The sequence below is a fragment of the Hetaerina americana genome, unplaced genomic scaffold (assembly GCF_022747635.1).
Source record: "Hetaerina americana unplaced genomic scaffold, ioHetAmer1.1.p SCAF_2, whole genome shotgun sequence".
NCBI lineage: Eukaryota > Metazoa > Arthropoda > Insecta > Odonata > Calopterygidae > Hetaerina > Hetaerina americana.
Window position 1 is genome coordinate 82,045,959 of NW_027286763.1, and position 15,352 is coordinate 82,061,310.

Here is a 15,352-nt window from a genome sequence, read left to right on the forward strand (position 1 = left end):
AGCTACCAATATAATTAACTTAATGTTACCAAAGTTGACGTCATTTTGGATTGTGGAGACAAATCATTTGGTTAAAATGAGTACCATAAAGTAGAATAGAATTGAAAATTAATATGCTTGATTTTAATATGAACGGAGGATGCAATTTTATGCGATACTTGTAAATTGGCAATCTTGTAAAATTAGAACAAATTTGGTTCTCATTCGTGGAACTGTGAAATTTTTCAAAGATAATACCTAGGTTCGAGTATTCGATATCAAGGATTAAGGTGAGTATTTTACAAATACAGCTTAGAGACATGTATGCAATAAGAAAATAAACTTCCTTATAAGGCCTTTTATTCTGCTCAGTACACTAATAGTGACATAATGCTGCTATTTCGTCGTCAGCAAAGTAACAGCAAACTTAATGTAAGCTAGCTTAAATTGCATGACAAGTTTGAAGTAGCAAATGGCATACTGTCACCGAACCAGTGTTATTTTAAAAGGAAAAATACTCTAGTTTCGTTTTTATGTACGGTTTCGATAAATCTTAGCGTCGGGGTCTGGTAGGATGCCAGCCTGTATGGTAAATTTTGGTATTTCCAGCGTCAAGTTGCGAGAGGAATATTGGAATGCTTTGAAAAAGCGGATTTTACCATTCGAACGTTTTTGTTTCGGTGATGATTTAATTAAATTCAGTTTGATTAATCATATTCACTGATCAGACCAGCTCCTCTCTTAAGAATGTACTATATTTAAACTGATTCCTTTATGACACGTATTTATTGTGTGGGATTATGAAGGTCATTTAGAGGGCTTTTGTCCAACTAATTATTGAGAACATACGGCTGCCCATATAGGTTTGAGATTTTTGAAGCAATATTAGGTTGGTAAACCATTCCTGTAAATCATTATTCACCTAATAACGGACATCATTAGTGCTGAATATTTTGAGCCATACTAATGCTACACATTTCTTTCACTCTTTCCGTTGCTTCTCTGGTTAATACTCCTTGCTCGAGTTTGTTAATACATTAAAGTATTGCTAATAAGTGCCTTCCATAGGGAATTCAGTCACTAGGATACGTCATGAGCTCACATGAAGTCAAACTTTGCTAACTGAGTCATGTTAGATCACGATTAAGCATTGCCTGTACAATTTTTATCGTATTTTTTATATACTCTCATGAAACTCACATACTGTAGGTGATACTTTTAAATTAAGCATGTTTTCTGGTTTACAAATCTCAATATTAGACTGGATTACCAGTAGGTCTTGGGAGAGTATTTGGAAGAAAGTTTTACTCTCGGAAAATTCAAATAAATGTGAAGATTGGACCACTATAAACTGCAAAAAAAAATTGCACATTAAAAGGTCATAATTCCAATCCATTGGAACAAAATATTGTTCAATGGCAGTCCAGCAAGTGTTAAAAACGTTGACCAATTTGGAAAGTTATCTAGATAAAAGATCGATGAAGACATTTATGATTCCTTCCTTGAATACAAGGTAAGTGAGGGAATAAATAATCTTCGATGACAGAAAGAGGTCAGACCTGTTAAAAGTTCATAAATGGAATTGGGTACAAGGCTATATAGTTGGGTAAGTTTGGATGAATTATTTAATCAAAGTGCACAAAATATATACACAAGGTTTGAAGCTGCCTACAGCGTAGTGATATCAAATATACATTGTATAGTGTCTGAGCTCTATTGCACTATAACGAATAGCGCAAATGCTCAGGATAAGAATAATGACATTCTCAATGGATGAAAATATTACACCAACTTCAAAATGGAAGAGGACTTGGTATAAAAAGGGTGGATTGGGAAAACAACATTGATGAATATTTCTGGTGCAATTTGTTCTAAGATGATGTAATTGTGTCATAATGACATACATTGTCCTTACAGTTTTCCATTTTGACGTTCTAACATAACATTCCGATTTGTTTCATAGTTTTCAAGAATCTATTGGTATTGTTTCACTTGAAAATGAAGCAGTATACTGAAGATAGTTGTAATGGAATATTACAGTGGGAAATTCCAAGTTTATATAAACTAAACATTGTTAAAAACAAATGGAACTGTCCTGAGAACAAAATTTGATGTAGCAGTTAAACCTGCATATGGGGAAAAGACCCCTGGAATCAATAATATTGCTCTTAGAATAATACAGATGGCTTGAAAAAACATTTGCATCATAGTTTATCAATTCAAGGATTGGTTTGTTGCAACTCACTTAGCTATTCAATACCCTGACAAAGTCTTCCATCCTCCATGGCTTTTTGTACTGATATTCTAGTATCTGCATATTAAAATTTATCCTTTGCCGTCCATCGTCATTCCTCCTTTCCTTCAGTTATGGCCTTCATTAAATTATAGTACCCAGTTTCTGTCTTCTCTTTTGTCTACCAAAGAAGAAAAAAGAGATATTCCATAGAGCTCCTCCGACTTCATTTATTATTCTTTCGGTCCATTTTATTTTCATCACTATTTTGTACTCAATATTTACAATTGTGCTAATCTTCATTTTGTCTACTGCATCTATCATCAATGTCTAATATCTAGACTTGTACTATTTCCTGTCAGTAGTTGTTTTTCCTGGTGAATAGTCTTCTTTGCATGTCCTATTCTACGTATGTCTCCCTCTTGCTTCTTCCATTGTCAGTGCTCTAGTTGAAAACATACTAGACTTTTCCACTTGTTCCAGTATCTTTCCCTGAAACATTTGCCAATTTATTAAAATCTTCAGCTGCATATACTCAACAAAATAGATTGCTGTTAAGAACAATAGGACAAAGAAGGACAGCACTGATTGGACATGTACTAAGCCGTAGTCAGCACTTAAAAAAAACCTTTGAAGGAAAAGTTGTTGGAAAGAAACCAAGATGACGTCCCAGAGTTACCTTCTTCAAGAACAGGGAGCATGATACAGACTTGACATCATACTTGTTTGCTAGCCTGAAGGAAGCAGCAATGAATAGAGAGGCGTGGTTATGTCGATCAGGCATTGCCTTTAGAGTGTGATGATGATGCTTATACTCAACTGTGAAAATACGAGTACACTTGTAGAAAAGCATCTATAGGCACCTACTCACTAGGAGAACAGGGCAGGTAAAAGTGAAAATATTAGGATATAAACTTGATAAAACATGCATCAAAAATCATCTACATAAGGATTAAAGTAGATGATTTCCTATGATGGAAGTCAGTTAAGTGAAGGATTTAAGAAAAGTAGTGGCCAAAGAGAAATTATTTTGATCCATAGGCTATTAACCTAATACAGAATGGATTAGAATCAAGGAGCATTCATTTCATTAATGGATTTTACACTTTTGACTGGAATAGAATACTTCCCATTCTGAAGAACCCTTGAGTGTCTAATGATGGAAAGTGGTCTGCAGCTTTTGAAAAGAACAAATGATATATGAATAAGCAAAGATTATCCTATCTCACTCATTTTCTTAAAAACTCGCACGAGAGAGAAATCAATGAATGAAACCAAAGGAAATAGTGTCTAGTATTTAGCCAAGGAGAAAAAGAGTAGTATGTCCCTACTTATCTTTTGTATTTAAGAAGTTATATCGTTGCAATTAGGCAATTGTCCTGGTGGCAACAGTCAAGTCTGGTCAATGGGCACTCTTGCAATGCCCATACATACATTGCTATTATTGTAGCGTTAATGGGGGATCGGGATTGGTGCGGTGGCTATCGTACTGGCTTCCCACCCAGAGGGCTTGGGTTCAAATCCTGGCAGTGTTGAATATTTTTCAGAGGTATCTCGATCCCTACTTGAGGTGCTTTGTGGAGGGCACTTTGAGTGAGTACGCCATCCGTCGGATGGGACGTTAAGCTGTGGACCCCTTGGTGCCTTTCGTAAAGAGTAGGCTAATGCCGACACCGGGTTTCTCTCCATCCTTTCCTGTCCATCCCCTATGGCGCAAATGACCTGAGCTGTCGGTCGCCTCCCCTAAATACTACTACTACTGTAGCGTTAATCATAATTTCAATAATTATAAATGTTACATATTAGCCTTAGTTGCATGTTATTACTTAAATGAAGAGATTGATAGTTGTAGTAATTCTATATAACCAGAATCATGTTACACTAATGCAGAATTTTTTGATCATTAAAAATTAGCTTATAACTGCAATAATTTTACGATAATAAGGAGTGTGTTCCGATTTTTGCTTCAAGTACTCTGAAGCACCAGTGCATCATATTGCCATTGCATTTCTGCATCCTCACTTTGAAGTGCCTGGTGCATGCATCAAATTCTTCAGCCTTTGAACTGGAATTGCTTGATTCCTGCTGCAAGGGCATGTCAAGAGAGCTTTGATTAGCATTGGCAGGAGACTCCGGATGGCATAAAAACACATTGATGTGCATGAAGTAAGAATCAGAATACACTCCAAATTTCATGCAACTGTATATTTTTTGACAAATCCGTTATCTTTACATTTTTTATACATTTTTATTTGTGAAAATGGTAATTATTTCAATGAATATTCCATATGAATGCATGGGTCCTATCATTTAAGGAATGTTCATTTTATACACGTATTTTTATTTATAATAAGGATTGATTCATAATATTAATGGTTTCACACATTGTGAATATCATGTTTTCAGGTATTATTAAAATGGAGTTGACTTGTTGCGTGCAGCAGTATGCTTGGGGCAAGTTAGGACTGGAAAGTGAGGTGGCTCTTCTGAAAAACAGTTCGGACTCAAACCTTCTGATTAATGAAAGTGCTCCGTATGCAGAATTGTGGATGGGGACTCATCCTAATGGGCCATCCACATTGAAGGAGAGTAAAATAAACCTTGAGGACTGGATTAATTCCAATCCAGAATGCCTTGGTGAAAAGACAAGAGAAAAATTTGGAAACAAATTACCCTTTCTCTTCAAAGTACTCTCTGTTCAAAAAGCACTATCTATTCAAGCTCATCCAAACAAGGTTTGTAAAGCATTGATCTGAGAAATCATGAACATAAGTGAAGTACTGTCAATAACTACTTAAATTAAATATATGCCTTTTATTACAACTTGTTTTTCTTAGAACAACTCAGCATGTCAAATATAAAGTGAAAATGTCTTTTTCCATTTCATAGACATCTAAAGATGAAACATATTTATAATGCTCATGATTAAAGCATTTTTTTAAATCCATTTAATGCTATCATAAAACAAATTTCATAAATGGATAAAGGGAAAAATTTGTGGAATCAACTTAATAATGTCTTATTATTATGGCCAATGCATCATGCCACCAAATCTTCAGGTACACAGTCCTACAACAATCGAGTTAATATATCTTTATGAAGAATTGGAGGGAGGTGAATAGTTTGTAGTTGGATGAAAAATGGGCTAAAGGAAATGTAAAGGGGACTGAAAAAGTGGGCTAAGGGTGATTTGGCAGTTGGAATTGTGTAGACAAGCAAGGAGGGGACACCATTGGACGGAGGGGGACAAGTGGTAAATTGAGTGAATGAATGTGCTCCTCACCCCTTACGCTCCCCTCAGTGACATGAAAAAGGGGAGAGACAATAACTGATTCTGAGTCAGTGCACATACCTTTCCCAAATTCCGAAGATTGCCGGAAATTAAAGCTTGAAAACATTAATTTATAGAAAGTTTCTGCTGAATAAGGGATTTGTCATTCACAGTTTATATTTTTACTTCCTCATTTATTTGGGATGTTTTGCTCTCCAAATACAGCAATGCATTTTCATTGATGTATGCATCAGCCTAGTGGGTAGAACAAACAGCTGATTGGGTAGTCAGAGTTCAAAACCTATGCCTTTGGTTAAAACCCTTTTTTTAATAGAATTTCATGGGAAATCCAAGTGGTGCGGTCTAAGAATTTACCTCCTACACTCTTTGAGTGAATTTTATTTACCATATAGGGCTTTGTAGAAGGTGAGCTTTGTCAAAACCAACCTTTGGGTTGAATTATGTGATAATGGTACTGTTTTGCATTCCATTATTACCTTCTAATTCTTATAATATTGATTTCCAGTCTGAAAATAATATACTATCATCTAAGTTTTGTGGATAAACAACAAAATAATTGCTTCTTTGTTATTTTTACTGCTACTTTTGATGCATAGGTATTGGAAAGTGGTTTCTGTTAAGGTATAAGAATAATTGTAGCAATAATGGTTCTTCGCATGAAATATGCGTACTTTGTTAGAATTATTCTAGAAATATTTTTTGGAACTTTTTGTCAGAAAAAGTAGCATTTTACTTTAAGCAAGAAGTGTTGCCAATTGTTTTAGGTTGGCTATAATGCATGACTTGTTGAAGCGATATATATGACTTTGAGAGCAAGGTGTGTCGTCCAGCCTCCATTCACTATGTGTTTAATAGGCAAAGTGAGGGTGGAAATGTAAAGGTAACCTGAGGAAGTGAGTGCAAATTGTGTGTGTGATGGCCCTAGGAGAGGGCTTCCGTCTTGGGAATTGTAACCAAAACAGGAATCAGGTTGTGGTGGCTAGTGTACTAGCTTCCCTACCTAAGTATAATTCAGAATGGGAGCTGTCAGACAGGATGTCACATTGTGTAACTTCATAGCATCTTTCATTACGAGTACAATAACTCCAATGCCTAATTCTCTCCTGCCTTCCGCCACTTCCTGAGCATCCTACCTCAACCAAGTTGTCATGAGTCACTCAGTCACTTTTATGACCATCAAACCTTTCTAAACCTTGATGACATCATTACCAAACATCCTTTAAGCACCAAGTTTCTCCAGCTGTGATATGTGTTACTCAGTATGCCTGTAAAGATGGCTAAGATCAAAGTCATGTTAAACTCAGGTTCTGTTTAGTTACCAAAGTTATTCAACGTTACGTCTTCTGGATGGAGGTTGGATGGGTGACCTCAATGCTTCAACAGTAGTGCTCTTGGTCCCTGCCTGCATGTGGCAGGCCAGTGAAACATGGATTGGCACAATGTGCTGAAGAGGTCTTTAATTGCTTGGGGCTCCTGTCAATGGACCCCACCCCAAAAATCTCTCTATCTAATGCCAGTGAAGATAGCTTTTCGTGGCCATGGGTCCAAGGAAGATAACATATTTTTTTCTCTTTAGACAAGAAAAAAAAATACCCTGAAAAAAAACATGAAATAGAAAAATTAGAAGTAAATTTTTCAATGATATCATAGTGTCTGCCAATTGATACTCTATGGTGATCATTCTAAGAGAATTCAGTTCTGTTGTTTTTACCAGATGAAATAAAGTCACCTTGTCTATTAATTTTCTAGTCCTGTAAATCCAATCAAATCACTACAGCTACTAATATTCCAGACAAATTTTTCCTTAAAGACGAGGAGACATATCCATCCCAATATAATATTAATTTTGTAGAACTCAACCAAGCCAGAATCACTGTGGTATACAAGTTGACCAGAGTGCCAACTATAGTTCTTCATTTCACTTTTAATACGAGGGTCATCCGGAAAGTAGTACCCGTTCGTGCCGCATGAAGTGCTGACGACGCGAGTAGCCGCTGGACGAGGTCAGATAGCTTCAGTGGCTTGTCTGCCTTCTCTGAGCCAAGTTGCGTGACGCTAGCATTGCCTGTGTTGTTTCTGTGATTGTTTACAATGTTTAAAAAAATTGAGAACGCCGCCAGTTGTGAAGTGAGGGCAGTGATTAAATTCCTCAATGCAAGAAACGTTCGCCCATGTGATATTCATCGCCAATTAAAGGAGGTGTATGGAGACAATGTAATGGACGAGTCGTCTGTTCGGCGGTGGTGTCGCAACTTCAACATGGGGAGGGGGAACACACACGACGATGAGCGTTCGGGGAGACCGTCTGTCATTACAGACCAACTGGTGAGCTCAGTTGACGAATTCGTGAGGAACGATCGGCGCGTCACAATTGATGACATCTGTGAGCATTTTCCCAATGTTTCTCGAACAATTGTTCATGAAATTGTTAAACACCATCTGCATTATGCAAAAATTTGTGCAAGATGGGTCCCTCGCGTATCTCAATGAGCTGGCGGCGAAGGACTATGCAGCAGGAATACAGAAACTTGTCACACGTTATGACAAATGCCTTAATTTGCTTGGAGATTATGTTGAGAAGTAGTTTAAAGTATCCTCTTTCAAATAAAATTTTTTATGTTTGTTAATATTTACTTTTGTGTCTTTATTTCACGAACGGGTACTACTTTCCGGATGACCCTCGTATTAAATTGTTAAGTCACCTGTTCATATTGAATAACCTTGCATATCTACAAAACAGTTCACTAAATGGTATTGTATTAAGTTTTTCAATGACACAATTACACAAAATGTCATTTATTTCCAGTTTCTGCATCTCCAAGCCCCATGGGTGCCCAGGCACTTGATCCATGATGTTGAAAGATATTTGGAAAACACATTAACACATACTTTTAGGCAGGAAAACTTCCAATTTGCCCTCTCATTGAAACCCATGTTAAACATTCTTAGTAACATCATAAAATCCATTCCATGAAGTGCTGTGCTTAAATTTCATTTCCAACAAATGACCTAGTTACTATACGCAGGAGGGTCCATGAGTTCAGTGGCATGACACATGAAACAGACAGGCAATCCACATCACCCTACTTTCCTAAATTAGTTATTTTTACATGGCCAGAACATAAGTAAACAGCTTATTGTAATAATGAAAGATGAAGACATTTCACCAAAGCTAGTACATTGTGGTAAAGGAGCATATATTTATGAATGTAAACTCCTAGTGGATACCACTGGATGAGTTAATTCTATAAAAATCATAGGGATGTTGCCACGTCAACCATATCCCTCGTGTAATGCTATTGGGTTTTTGCTAGCAGTCGTTACATCATATTTTTGTTTAGTGGCATTAGGGACACTACGAAAAATTTCTTCAACGCATGTAATTTCCCTTAGATCTACCTATTAAAGCCAGTTTGAGGGTAATATCATGTATCAAGTGTGTAGTCAAAATTTATATAAAGAGAAAAATACAATTTATCAAGTATCATGGTTGGAGGTCTGAGTTAATTTATATTTTGGTCTGGAGACATTCATTTCAGTACATACTTAAATTATTCATGACTGCTCATTTTGAATCTCCTTCCTTCACCTTTCTCTGTGGTGGAAAGGAACTGCAACAGACATGTACTGAATACTCTGCGGGATATAAAATGGAATTGGTTTCACTCACTCATTTGCAAAGCAGCCCTCATTTTGATCGCTGTGTTTTTCAATCAGGTAAAATTATTCCTCTCTCAATGTAGCTCCATCGTTAAATTTTCTTTTGTGTTAATATGCAATTGCATTAAGATAAACCATAGACTTGAACATTTTCATTACGCAGGAACATGCTGAGAAACTACACAAAGAAAATCCAAACCTTTATAAGGATCCAAATCATAAACCTGAGATTGCCATTGCCTTGACGCCATTTGAAGCATTGTGCGGGTTCAGACCAGTAGAGGAGATAAAAAGTTTCTTAAAAAGTATGTTTATTTAATTTGTTCATTGTTTATTTTTATGAAATTAATTGCATTAGTGTGGTCAATATAAAATCATAACTATACCTATTCCACATAAGGATTAATCATGGTCTGTCAACAGCTCTTCGATGAACTTGGTCAATTAATAATCTTATTTTTCTATTGTTTCAGGCTTCACTTCGTGGAAGTAATTGATATCCATTATTGAAATAGAAAGAAAGACTGAAAGATATTGATGTCCCGGAAAAAGCGAGGCTAGTCTCCTTCGACATTAGCAATTTATTTACTTGCGTACCAATATCGGAAACTTTGCTTAGGGTGGAAGAACTACTCAAGGATTCCACCATTGCCCAAAATATCTCAGACGAATTGGTCCCCCTCATCAAAATGACAGTTAACCAGAATTATTTTAGTTTCAACCACACCCTTTACAGCCAAACGGATGGGTTAGCTATGGGTTCCCCACTGTCCCCCTTCCTAGCCGAAGTCTTCCTCAATTCTGTAGAAGAACATCTTTTTAATGCTGACAATCAGCATAACAAAAACGTGGGCTATTGGTTTCGTTACGTTGACGATATACTATGCCTATGGACCGGAACCAACCGACAGATTCCTTCCTTAATTTCCTAAACACTCTTCATAGGAATATCTCCTTCTCCATGGAAAAAGACGTCAACAGCACCATCAACTTCCTCGACTTGACAATCACAATTAGGGATAATAGACACGAATTTGCAATTTATAGGAAACCCACATATACAGACCATATAATTTCTAATGATTCCGCACACCACTTTTCTCACAAACACGCAGCCCTCCACTCCATGATCCACCGCCTCCTACACATCCCCCTTTCCCCCAAAAACTTCAAAATTGAACTCGTGAATATCACTAATATAGCTACCAACAATGGTTTCAACCCCAAACTAGTTGACACATTACTACGGAAAAAACAAAAAGCAATGGCCATAAAAAGCATTTTCGTATCACAGCCCGCAGTATCTAAAGATTTTAAGTGGTGCTCGATCCCGTTTCTGGGAGATCTTTCATATAGGATTTCCAACTGCCTACCCACCTCACTCAAAGCAGCCTTCTACCCACCCATAACCCTCTCCAAACTTCTAGCCAATGGAAAAGACACCCAGGATAGCCTTCCAAATCAGGCATTTATAAACTGAAATGCGAGGATTGCGACAGCGTTTATGTCGGTCAGACCGGCAGGAATATCAAGTTACGAGTCAAGGAACACGCTAGGTGTCACAAAAATCAGAATAACAACTCTCTCTTCGCCAAGCATTTACTAGAATTCAACCACAGCAGTGACTTTGTCCCAGAGATATTACACACACTCCCAAAAGGATTAAAAATGGACGCTCTCGAGCAATTAGAGATTAGAAGGCACTTGGTGAACCCCAACACGACACTTTGTAATGAGCAATTATTCCCATACCCCTCCCCACTCCTCTCCGAGAAATTAGCCTGGAAATGGTCAAAACAATCCATCAACGCACCTGCGAGCCCCCACCCCCCTCAAATCCTTCCAACCCTCCCCGCCGCCACTCTGTCCTGAGGGTATATATGCTTGCTCTGTCTGTTTTGCAAATTTGTACCTGATGATGCCGCAAGTCGGTGAAACGCGTCGTGCCGTATAATAAAATCTGTGGAAAAGTATGAGTCTTTCTTTCTATTTCAATAATGGAAATCTTATTTTTATCAATACATACATTTTGATGCTCAATGTTTGAATAATTCTTTTTTCATGCCATAGGTGTTTTTCTTTTTATAAACTGCTGTTAATGTTATAGATTTTATAAAATAAAATTTAGTAATTTTAGCATTATTTATTTTATTATATCATTTTCTTGAATGTTAGAGCCATTTACTAAATGAACCTACTGCATGGAGTAAAATGATAATTGCAGCAACTGTTCAAAAATATTTAAATGCACTTCCTATGATATGTATTAATGAAGCTCCTTTTTTTAGTAAGTCAAGTTTCACTAGATCAATAAATACAGCCTCCTTGTGATTCTGTATAATACATTAGTGCCCAAATGTCCATAGATATTCCATGTTCATATTCCCTTATTCATTCAAAGACCCACTAACTTTACGTGAAACTACAGATAATGCTAACTGCTATGTTAAGTGATATTTATGCAGCATTTATAAATATGGTGGGTTAGTTAATAAGTTATTCACAGTAATGCAATACCATTATAATCCAAATGAAATAGTAATAAGTATATTGTACACCTAATTGAATATTTCCTGTGTACTTTCGTTCTCTCATATGCTTTTAATTCTCCAATTCTTTTTGGGCTGCAGTGAACTGTAGATAAGTGTCACCATGGATTCTGAGTTAGCAGATACAAGGGCATGACAGTATGTAGTTAAAAATCATCCCAAACATGATTAGAAATATTTTTAATTAGAATTTTCCTTGAAAAAACAATAAATAATTTGTTTTTGTGACCAGACTGCCATCAAGGCAAAGATCACACAAGTAGTTAACTCTCTCCAAATTTAATTTTAAGTTTTGGTAGTGGAAGAATTAGGAACAGTTTTAAATTTGGTTTGTAATAGTGAATAATCTAATGGTTCATTAACTAGTAGGCCATCGTAAAGTTGTACAGCTCTATTATTCCGCAAAATTTGGTGCTTACATGCCTTAACATTAGAGTTTATAAAATGTGCATAGTCTTTTATAATGTTGTAGTATATTACAATGATATTTGATAGTGAGGTGCATGGAAACCTCTCTTAATGATCACTCCAATTCAGGGATTACCCCTCTTAATACCAGTTTTTTTTAAACCAAATTTAATTTCTACATTGTCAATGCATTTAATTTTCCGACTCTTTTTGGGCTGCAGTGAACTGTAGATAAGTGACACCATGTATTCTGAGTTAGCAGATACAAGTGCATAGCAGTATGTAGTTAAAAACAATTATATTTATAGATTTCCACCTATGGCATCCAAACAAACACTGCTTGAATAGAAATTTGTCAGCACTTGATAATAGTCGTAAATAATTGTTTAGCCTAACTTCTGGGAATGTCTTGCTTGAATGGAAAAACCCTGAGCAATATTATTCCTTTATTAGAGTAGTCTCCTGAAGATGCCTCCATGCATTAGATTTGGACCTTCAGATTCAGTGAAACAACAAAATCCCTTCAGACATGGACCCTTCCCATATGGTAGGACCTGCCATTATTAGGTGCCTCTTTGCACAAGGTGATTGAGAGCTTAATTGTCCCTGCTGGGAATCTTTTCTGTTTCTGTAGGTATTCCCTAAAACATTTTTAAGCTCTAAGGAAGTCTTTTTGTGAAGTACAGACTACCATGGTATCTTCATATCATGCGCATGGCATCTTACTTTGGGTTGACAGAGCAAGAAAATGAGTCAAAGATGTCAGGGAAGAGTATTTGCATGAGCATGGAGATCAGGGTCATAGAGGTCACAGGAGATAAATATACATGGATGTGTCAAGAAGAAAGTTACTGGAATTACATGTACCGGATGTTGATAAAATTTAATTCATGTGAAAACTGTGGCATCTTTCTAAATAAAATTAATAAAGGCTTTGCTTTAGCTTTTTAAGCAGAGAATCTTGTCTGGCCCTCTGCCCTAATTTTGTGTTCTTTCGGGTCCGTACCTGAGTGAAAAGATAACTTTTAAGAATAAGATCACAGTGATTTCTACACTATGGAAAATTTAAATATTGTGGTACCAGGATACATGTTATTATGCTGTACAATATGCTTGCTATGTGCACACTAATTTAATTTTACAGTAAATCTCCCTGCAAGAATATTTCCCTATAAAGGATAAATAATGATAAATAAAGTGCAATTTCTGTAGGTGCAAATAAGACAAGAGTTCCCTAGTTTTTCAATGTATGTGTCTGTGCAATTTTAATTCTTAAAAACATCTACCCCAGAACCTATCCTCGAATTGAGTGACCACTCTTTCAACAACCATATTTCACTGATGCTGTAAGTAATCATTTTATACAGCTTTTAGTGTATTTTTCTGTTTAGTGCTGGTGAAATATTTGTGACAATAGTTTAAGGGACTCAAGACTAATGTAATCAGAGTTGCAGCCCATATTCAATGCATGTAAATTTCAAATTTCTTTTTAAATATATCCAAATTCAATGGTTACTTGTAATAGTTAATAGACATCTCATTTCAATCTTTTTTTTCTCCAATATTATTTGCCATTGGTTCTACAAAGTGGCCATTTACCAAATTCTTTATTTTCTCATTCCACTATCTGAGATCATTTCCTATCACAGTGATTTCTATGTTGGTAGCCGTAATATTTTTTGTCAGTATAGTTATTTCTTGCCAACAGATTTCTCATCTTTGTTTTGCCATTTTGTTCAGTACTATGTGGAAATTATAAAAAATATTTGCTTTCAAAGACCTATTTATTGTGCTGATCTCTAATATTTTTTTTATTGATGAAAAAATGTATTTCCTAATTCATACGAGGGTCATCCGGAAAGTAGTACCCGTTCGTGCCGCATGAAGTGCTGACGACGCGAGTAGCCGCTGGACGAGGTCAGATAGCTTCAGTGGCTTGTCTGCCTTCTCTGAGCCAAGTTGCGTGACGCTAGCATTGCCTGTGTTGTTTCTGTGATTGTTTACAATGTTTAAAAAAATTGAGAACGCCGCCAGTTGTGAAGTGAGGGCAGTGATTAAATTCCTCAATGCAAGAAACGTTCGCCCATGTGATATTCATCGCCAATTAAAGGAGGTGTATGGAGACAATGTAATGGACGAGTCGTCTGTTCGGCGGTGGTGTCGCAACTTCAACATGGGGAGGGGGAACATACACGACGATGAGCGTTCGGGGAGACCGTCTGTCATTACAGACCAACTGGTGAGCTCAGTTGACGAATTCGTGAGGAACGATCGGCGCGTCACAATTGATGACATCTGTGAGCATTTTCCCAATGTTTCTCGAACAATTGTTCATGAAATTGTTAAACACCATCTGCATTATGCAAAAATTTGTGCAAGATGGGTCCCTCGCGTATCTCAATGAGCTGGCGGTGAAGGACTATGCAGCAGGAATACAGAAACTTGTCACACATTATGACAAATGCCTTAATTTGCTTGGAGATTATGTTGAGAAGTAGTTTAAAGTATCCTCTTTCAAATAAAATTTTTTATGTTTGTTAATATTTACTTTTGTCTCTTTATTTCACGAACGGGTACTACTTTCCGGATGACCCTCGTATATTGTTTTTTGATCTCATTTTGATTTTTCTTTCATAACATATTTTTGATTTAAAATTCTCTTCGAAAATGAAAATCTTGTTATACAACATAAAGCCACAGAATTTTGATTCCATTTCATTATGTCCTATGTCCTATTGTGTCACTCTGTGTATAAATGCCAAAAACGTAGTGACATTAGTAATGGACATTGACCAATGTCTCACTGCATTATGATTTCATTTTAAGGGAATTATTCAAAATTCTTTTTTGCATTTCAGGTATAGTAGAACTTCAAAACCTGGTAGGGCAAGAGATAGCATCTCAACTGATCAACAGTGAACAACATCAGACTGAAGCTGCATTGAAGGCTTGCTTCACAGAGCTAATGAAATGTCCCGATGAACGCATTGCTGTCCAAACAAATGCATACATTTCCCGGTTGTCAAAGATGGGTGAGAATCTTTCCTCTGATGTTGTTGCTGTGACTTAATTATGTTTGGTTTCCAATTCATATTGCATTATCATAAGTATTCCTTGAGCTGTGCATATTTTATGATTCAACTTGAAACTGCATATGCGTATTAACTTGCCAGAAATTATTTCATCCTAATGAAATGACAGGATCCTAAAGCATTAAGTGGGGGCATTGGG

General features: G+C 36.5%; 2 protein-coding genes across 3 annotated transcripts in view; both read left to right on the plus strand.

Moving 5' to 3' along the window:
* Positions 1 to 15,352, plus strand: part of Ak2 (Adenylate kinase 2) — a 177,488-nt gene that overhangs the window by 85,863 nt on the left and 76,273 nt on the right. The window lies entirely within an intron of this gene.
* The window catches only part of Mpi (mannose phosphate isomerase), a 24,572-nt gene continuing 9,220 nt past the window's right edge, over positions 1 to 15,352 (plus strand). The window contains exons 1-5 of one of the 2 annotated variants that reach the window (XM_071585468.1): positions 1 to 269; positions 4,619 to 4,947; positions 9,113 to 9,221; positions 9,305 to 9,469; positions 14,980 to 15,153. In XM_071585468.1, coding sequence (XP_071441569.1) covers positions 4,630 to 4,947; positions 9,113 to 9,221; positions 9,305 to 9,469; positions 14,980 to 15,153 — 766 coding nt within the window. In that variant the 5' untranslated portion in view covers positions 1 to 269; positions 4,619 to 4,629. The remainder of the gene's footprint in view (positions 270 to 4,618; positions 4,948 to 9,112; positions 9,222 to 9,304; positions 9,470 to 14,979; positions 15,154 to 15,352) is intronic. The other variant, XM_071585469.1, reaches the window with a different exon arrangement.